The sequence below is a fragment of the Coregonus lavaretus genome (assembly GCF_964263955.1).
Source record: "Coregonus lavaretus genome assembly, chromosome: 7".
Lineage (NCBI taxonomy): Eukaryota > Metazoa > Chordata > Actinopteri > Salmoniformes > Salmonidae > Coregonus > Coregonus lavaretus.
This window is the reverse complement of record NC_139994.1, coordinates 44,883,874-44,891,230: the sequence shown is the minus strand read 5'-3', so window position 1 is coordinate 44,891,230 and position 7,357 is coordinate 44,883,874. Positions and strand designations below refer to the sequence as shown.

At 41.3% G+C, this 7,357-nt stretch overlaps 1 protein-coding gene across 1 annotated transcript; it reads left to right on the top strand.

The window, feature by feature from the left end:
- Window positions 1-1,309: 1,309 nt before the first annotated feature.
- LOC311132683 (transcription factor Sox-19b-like) lies at window positions 1,310-6,186 on the top strand. Its single transcript, XM_084165952.1, has 2 exons — window positions 1,310-2,411; window positions 4,730-6,186. Exons 1-2 carry the CDS (start codon window positions 1,771-1,773, stop codon window positions 4,974-4,976), a joined length of 888 nt encoding a protein of 295 aa, XP_084022078.1. The 5' UTR covers window positions 1,310-1,770; the 3' UTR covers window positions 4,977-6,186.
- The last annotated feature ends 1,171 nt before the right edge of the window (window positions 6,187-7,357 follow it).

The window sequence follows — 7,357 nt, the reverse complement described above, 5'->3', positions numbered from 1 at the left end:
CATACACACACACACCAACAGGTTATGACGTCTGGCAGTCAGGTGCCAGGTGACTCTCACAGAAGCTGTCTCACCTATTGCTCCTCTCTCACCTGAGCTGAGCTATTCCCATGGGTCACCTGGATGCTAGAAACCTCAGAGAGCAACTAAAGACTGTCAGCAGATTCTAAACTTCACGGTGACCTGACGGGCTGTTTCAAAGTACCAAACATCACTTTTAAAGTGCATTGAATATATTGGTAAAATGAAAGCGCCAATTTACTGCATACACTAGGTCTATATTATCCAAAGATAACCACTTAAGCAGTTCATCCTTATTTGACCTTTTGATGGAGCTTGGAGAGGACCATAGCCCTGTAGTTATAGGCTGGACATCACTTGAATGATGACAGGTCTGTATCCTTTCCTTTCAAAATAATGGTTTGAAAGGAAGGAGGAAGTTGGGTACTGGGTAGATAGAGAGACAGCATGCCCCTCGTAGGTTTGGAAAACATTAACAAAGACCTATTCCATTGGAACTGCAGCATAAGAAAAGCTTCTATTTGGCCGAACCAACAGACCTTTTCCTCATTCTCATGGAACCCCACCGTAATTCTATGCTCCATTGTTAAGCCTATCAATACCATGTATAGAAGCCATGGACGTCTTTATAGGCTAACAATCGTTTGAACGATGTCAGACGTCTAGAAAACGAGCAGACGCACTCACAGACACAACAAACTGTGTTGATTCATTTGGTAAACGTAGTTTGTCATTGTGGCTGTTGTTGTTGTAGACTGAAATAGGAGAGTTTGTGTGACTTTTGTTCCAAGCGCAATAAAAGTATCCTTGTATCCAATAGCCTAAAATGATTGTCTTGAAATGATGATGAAAATAATAAAAGTCGATTAAATATGTTAAAATATATTAATGTTTGATAATTTGTTTACATTTGGTCCGTTTTGCTCGTAATCATGGAAGCACAAAAAAGTAGATATATTTTATGCACACCCATTCATGCGCATGCTGGCTGTGTGCCAAACTGCCAATGCCATGATTTTAAAACTCTTTATTATAAATAATTTGAGCTCAATTCACACTTTTAAATGAGTGTATTCGGGATTATTACTTTTTCTAATTGAAAAGCTCCCCGTCTCTCTCACACACTTTCTATCGCTCATCAACAAGTGCTCCACTCCTCAGTGCCTCCAGCACATGCAGCTCGCGTCCCCGCCTATAATTATGCAAATGCACGCGCGCACGGGGGAAGCCTATAGCGCTCCGGGATTGGTCCGGACCCTTCGAATACAATTATCTCTGAAAAACCGCACGATTGAAAGGGAATAACTTTTTTTGTCATCACGCAGGACTCTTCAGTTTACAGAATTGAATCTCTAGAAGTGGTTGTTTGCAACCCTGCGCCGAAAGAGATAGGCCTACTGACTGAAGGGATTTTTAATGATACTTTTTTTTACAGCTCAAACAATTCGTCAAACTTTATCGTTGAGTTTTCTCTCGCTTGATTGATTTATGTAGACTAATGACCGCTTCACACACTGACTCGTAATTTAATCCCCGTGGTTCGAATCGGGTGTGTCTTCTGTGTTCTAATTAGTTGATTTGGAACACTTGGTGCATTCGGTTTCCACTTGTCATTCCAGAACAGGAAAACCACCCGGCCAAAAGTCGACAGGTAACAGGTGACAGAGGCTGTGACTGTTTACTTCGCTTTTTTATCAATTTTAACTTGATTTATTTTGAACTGAGACACTTTAAAAGTTCCAGACAACTATGTATAGCATGATGGAACACGAGTTAAAGCCCTCTGGGCAACAGCAGTCGCACCAAACCGCCATGTCTCCGGTCACCGGCAACAACATTGGCAACTCTCACCCAGGGTCCAAATCCCTGTGTCCTCCGGGCGGGGACCCCATGGACAAGGTCAAAAGACCCATGAACGCCTTCATGGTCTGGTCTAGGGGCCAGCGTCGCAAGATGGCCCAGGAGAACCCCAAGATGCACAACTCCGAGATCAGCAAGCGGCTGGGCGCGGAGTGGAAGCTACTGACTGATGCTGAGAAGCGGCCGTTCATTGACGAAGCCAAGCGCCTCAGGGCGGTGCACATGAAGGATTACCCCGACTACAAGTACAAGCCACGCCGTAAAACCAAGCCCCTGCTCAAAAAGGACAACCAAATGGGGAAGTACCCTCTCTCCGCCGGGAACCTGCTGGCCGCGGCCGCCGCGCAGGGCCAAGGTGGGAGTCCCAGGATGGAGAGTTACGGGTGGGGCCCGGCGGGAGGTTACGCCGGGATGCAGAGCGAGGCCCTTGGCTACACTCAGCAGCTGCACCGCTACGACCTGTCCGCGCTCCAGTACCCCCAGGCCATGACCGCAGCACAGACGTATATGAACGGCGCCAACACCTACAGGTAGACTATGTTCCAGTTCTAAATTCCATTCCGCATGTTCTGATTCTAATACCTAATTGAGAGGGACAATGTTTTATAGCTTTCATGTAAATCCAGTTTTGATAACAAAAGTTTAATGACAATGCTCTCACGCCAGTTGCTACCCGTGTAATCTGACACCTAAATTTACTGAGCAGGTGCACTTGTGCTGTGGACACATCTGTAAACTATTCTTTCATCTAAATTCAGCATTTATTTCGATTGTTAGCTAGTTTATTGCGTATTGAATGAAAAGGACACCCTCAATACTTAACCTACCTCAACACTTGAAAGTGTGTACCCATTTTATATAGCCTATACAACCAGTATGAAAATGTATGCACTCACTAACTGTAAGTCGCTCTGGATAAGAGCGTCTGCTAAATGACTAAAATGGAAAATGTTCAACGTTTCTTAACCGAATTGGAACCAATGATAAACTTTTGTCAGTGGATCGGCAGCCTGAAGTTTGCAAATTGACATTTTCTCGTTATTGTGATAAGATTTGAGCAATTCTAACCAGACACCCACATTCTCTGCTTTAAACCAGTGGTTGCTACATAATCAATGTTGTACTAATCAAGACTTATCGTTAAATCACATTACTTTAGGCCCAATTATTGCGAGAGCAGTTATCACATAAAAATAGGATATAGCCTGCTGTTTTAATGGACCAGAAATTATTAATCGCCCAACATGGAAGAGATTATTTAACATTACTTCTGCATTTTAATACATTTTATTTCAGTTCATGCAGTATGCAATCAGTACAGGTCCAGCAAGCATCATGCCTTGTCAGTGTATTTCAAAATGTATGTATCAGATAATGTTTTGAATTACTTGAATTGCTCAAGTTTTGTTAATAAAAAACACTTGTTTGTTAAACACTTCCAACATTCTGACTCTCACAAGTTTGATGAATTTCTGTAAATATTTATAATCTGATAGGCCCCATGTGTTTGTTGCCAAACTGGATTTGCCTGTTAAAAACTAAGATGAATTATAACCCATGTCATGACTCACAACCCTCACACATCCAGCACAGAGCCATAACTTTTTTGTTTTGTCTTTCTCCCAATTGTTGATTTTCAGAAGATGACTTTGTATTTCTTTTTTTGTTCAGAAATGCTAAATGCTAAATATACTGCACGTTAAGGATAAAATAATTATTTTTATTATTTTCAAATGTCATTTTAACCTATAATTTATTAAAACATTCTATCTTATGTCTTTAAAACTTTGGTCAATAGTAAATAGGTTAATATTTGTATTTTTACTTTTTTATTTTACCAGGTTAGTCTCATCGAGAAACAATCTCTAACAAGAGACTGGGCCAAAATAGCGGCGCACACAAAGTTTCACACTTGTAACATAACACAAAGCACTACAGTTTTAAAAACATACATTTACACATTGGTTAAGTGTAGGTTGTTTACTTGTTTTAGGCCTGTGGATTGTAGAGCATGTGAAGAGGCCCACTCTATGGGAAAGCTTTGTGTGTGGTCCTTTACCCACAATCCTCTAGTCCACATCAGTGCTTTCTCCCAGGCCTCTTCCAGAGAGACACCAGTGATTCATTTAGTTTCAAAACAAAAAAATGTGCATAAACACATTCACACAGCTTTTTCATGCTTCCAATTTAAAATAATTCCTCACCCTGATATCTTTAAGCGCCTTTAGTTGGTTAATGAATTCCTTAACTGACTGAGAATATCTGCAGTTCACTTCATGGTGCTGTAGTTGGTGGCCTAACTAGTCTGGACCTGCCCTGTCCCCACTCCCCAGCCCATGCTGTTTGTAAACACAGGGTGGATTCCATGGGCTCTCCCACTAGGTGACTCACTACTGGTCACATCAGTCAACTCTGCATGTTTGTCTGCACCCAGAATAATATATTGCGTGCCCCTCTTCTGACTGTCATGCAGGATTAATGATTTAATTCCGATGGGTCTGTCTTGGTATCAAAATGAATCTGAACTTTTTTATTTGACAAAACCACTCTAAAATCCCAAAGAAAAGACAACTCGTTGCAAATTACCATGAATTAAGGTGAAGTAGAACAATTGGACACTTCATAATCAGTCCGTTCTTTACGACACATTTCAGGTATAAATGATTTGTATTGAACGGAGTGGACATGATTTGTCTGTCATGTAGAATAGTGTAATCGGGTCTGCGCTATTTATTGCGCGTATACCTGAAGATTTAGTTGCGTGCCCCAACATGACATACTGTAGCTAAACATTACATAACATCCATATCATTCAGTCACTAACAGCATCTCCCCCTCTCCTCCCCAGCCCCATGTCCTACAGCAGCAGCCACCAGCAGCCCAGCCCAGTCATGTCCATGGTGAAGCCAGAGCCGGTGTCGCACTCCCCGACCGGTGGACCTAACCACCACCGCGGGCCTCTCCAGGGGGATTTGAGGGATATGATCAGTATGTACATCCCCGGGGGAGACACCAGTGACCCTGCCGCCCAGAGAGGAGGCTACAGCGTCCAGCAACACTATCTCAGTGGGACTGTCCCCCTCACTCATATCTAGGGACCGGTGGGGATAGTGACTGGGACTCAATGTGAGTGTGCTGGCTTGGAGGGACACAAGGACACCAGTTTTGTCACACACCCTGGGTACAACACTGTCAGACCCACTCATTATGGTCCTGCGTTGCATTATAAAAAGCAGTGACTTTATATAAAAAGGTTATTTTTCTACCTCCGCATTTTGACTACAATAATATGCCCCTTCGTCCGTCCCGTCCTCTGTCCCAAGACTGGGTTGTTTGTTCAGTTGCCCATCCACTTCTTGGACGGAGACACTTCTCGATTAACTTCTCATTATGACGGACTGCTGTCCTGTACATATACTTTACGACAATGAAATGTTTGTTTGTGTACATAGGATTTTTTTCCCTCTTTGACAAAAACGGAGCTTCCATTCAAAAACGCCCGGGCCGCTATGTATGTCGCAAAACACCTGACTCTTGTATGTTCACAATGTTCCATTGTGTTCAGTCTCCTGTATTGTCCTACTGGCACAGTAGTACCTGCCCCTCGGGTTTATGGGTAATCATGATCACGACCTAAACTAAACCAACCGGGAGGGAGACATGGGCTGCATCCCAAATGGCACCCTATTCCCCATATAGTGCTCTACTTTTGACCAGAGCCCTATGGGCCCTGCATGGTCAAAACTAATGCACTATAAAGGGAATAGGGTGCCATTTGGGATGCAGACTCAGAGGGGCTCCACCATGGGAACGCAACACACTGGGAACCGGGTCAGTCAATCACTATCCTCCTAGGGCCAGTGACATACAAATCATATGACCCGCCACAAGAATTCTGATGATTCTGATTCCAGAACTGGTTTTGTTTGTGTGGCCCAGTGGGGCCTCTCTCAGAACGGAACATCTAATCAACTAACCGCTTGCTAGTGCAGTGAAATGGGGAGACCAAGGGAGAAACGCACAGAATATAACTTGGGGAAGAGAGGGAGAAATGCACAGAATATAACTTGAATGAAGAGTGACACTTTTTTTTTTATACAAGTATGGCCTCTTGGTGCCTTCTACTTTGAGTAAGTGCGCTTGTTTTTAAAGCCAATCCAATTTCATAGGATGACATGGTATAGTCTGTTGGACAATCTTATGAGTTCATTGGAGCCAATGGAAACAAGTATATGAGATTAATTGGTGTGTTTAGTAGTACTGAATATCCAAACCCCATACCAATGCATTTTTGTTTGAGTCTTCAATAAAAAATAAAAAATATATATAACATGGTTTTAAGTTGAAGGAAAAATCCACTCCAATTCTTTTTGGTATTTTTTCCATTAGTCCACTGTTGATACAGTCCTAAAATGTTTTGCATGTCAGGTTTTCAAGATATATGATTTTCAAGAAGCAAAGTGTCACATGCCATGTGGCAAGTGACACTTTGCTTCTTGAAAACTTGACATGCAAAACATTTTAGGACTGTATCAACAGTGGACTAATGGAAAAACAACTAAAATAATTGGATTTTTCCTGCTGCAATGAGTTTTACATTTGACAATGTAATTGTTTGTTCATTAGTCATCCATTTTGATTTTGACTATTGTAAATACTATTAGGAGTTACGCTATTTGGCAATGTTCCTAATGCTTACTGTTCAGATACCTCTGTTGTATTCTGCAGGTTTTAACTTTGTTCATAGAATACTCTTAACTGAATGACATTTTATACAAATGCTGCATTCTATTTCATTGTTTACATAAACAAGTTTTTATTTTTTACAAAATACATTTCGATGATTTTTCTCTAGCTCGGCAACTGTTTGTATGGATTTCTACTTTTTTACAGATGTATCCAACCAAGCACTGTTGCCTGGGCAACTAATGGCAGAGAATAAAATCTATTAATTTTACAATAAACTTCTCAATGTTCTCCAGCTTCTCAGTTTCATATTTTAGCTGATAGTTTGCTGCTGCTTAATGTCTTCAGATACCACACTCCATTTTCCTTTTTTCTAATTCTACAAAATGACTGACAAAAGGAGTTGGCATAAAGTTTTGTCTCCTGTTGTAACAAGACTTGAGGGTTAAGGTTCATTTGCCTTTGTTTCATCTGACAACACCCTCTCTCATTTATGAATAGTCAACCAGTGCTGCTAAAAGTTAGGATCAATTTTAGATTTCTTTGTGGTCTGAAATGGCAAGTGGGTACATTTTTAGGCTGTGGAAGTAGTTGAACCACACAAAATTACAACCATTCTGGAACAGTCATGTTCCAACAGTCCCTTTAGTATTATTGTACAATCCACTAAAGTACTTGCATCAAAGGGAATAAATCACTGTTCATTCTTTTTGGTGGGGTTTAAATACTGTCATTTATATGAAAGTAATAATGAAACACGTTTATTGCAATCCAAGTGTGTAAAACGTAA

Bases quoted from the DNA above. Each gene is read 5' to 3' on its own strand.
- LOC311132683 (XM_084165952.1), top strand. From the start codon at position 1,771: ATGTATAGCATGATGGAACACGAGTTAAAGCCCTCTGGGCAACAGCAG. The intron at 2,412-4,729 runs GTAGACTATGTT...TCTCCTCCCCAG, and splicing joins AACGGCGCCAACACCTACAG to CCCCATGTCCTACAGCAGCA.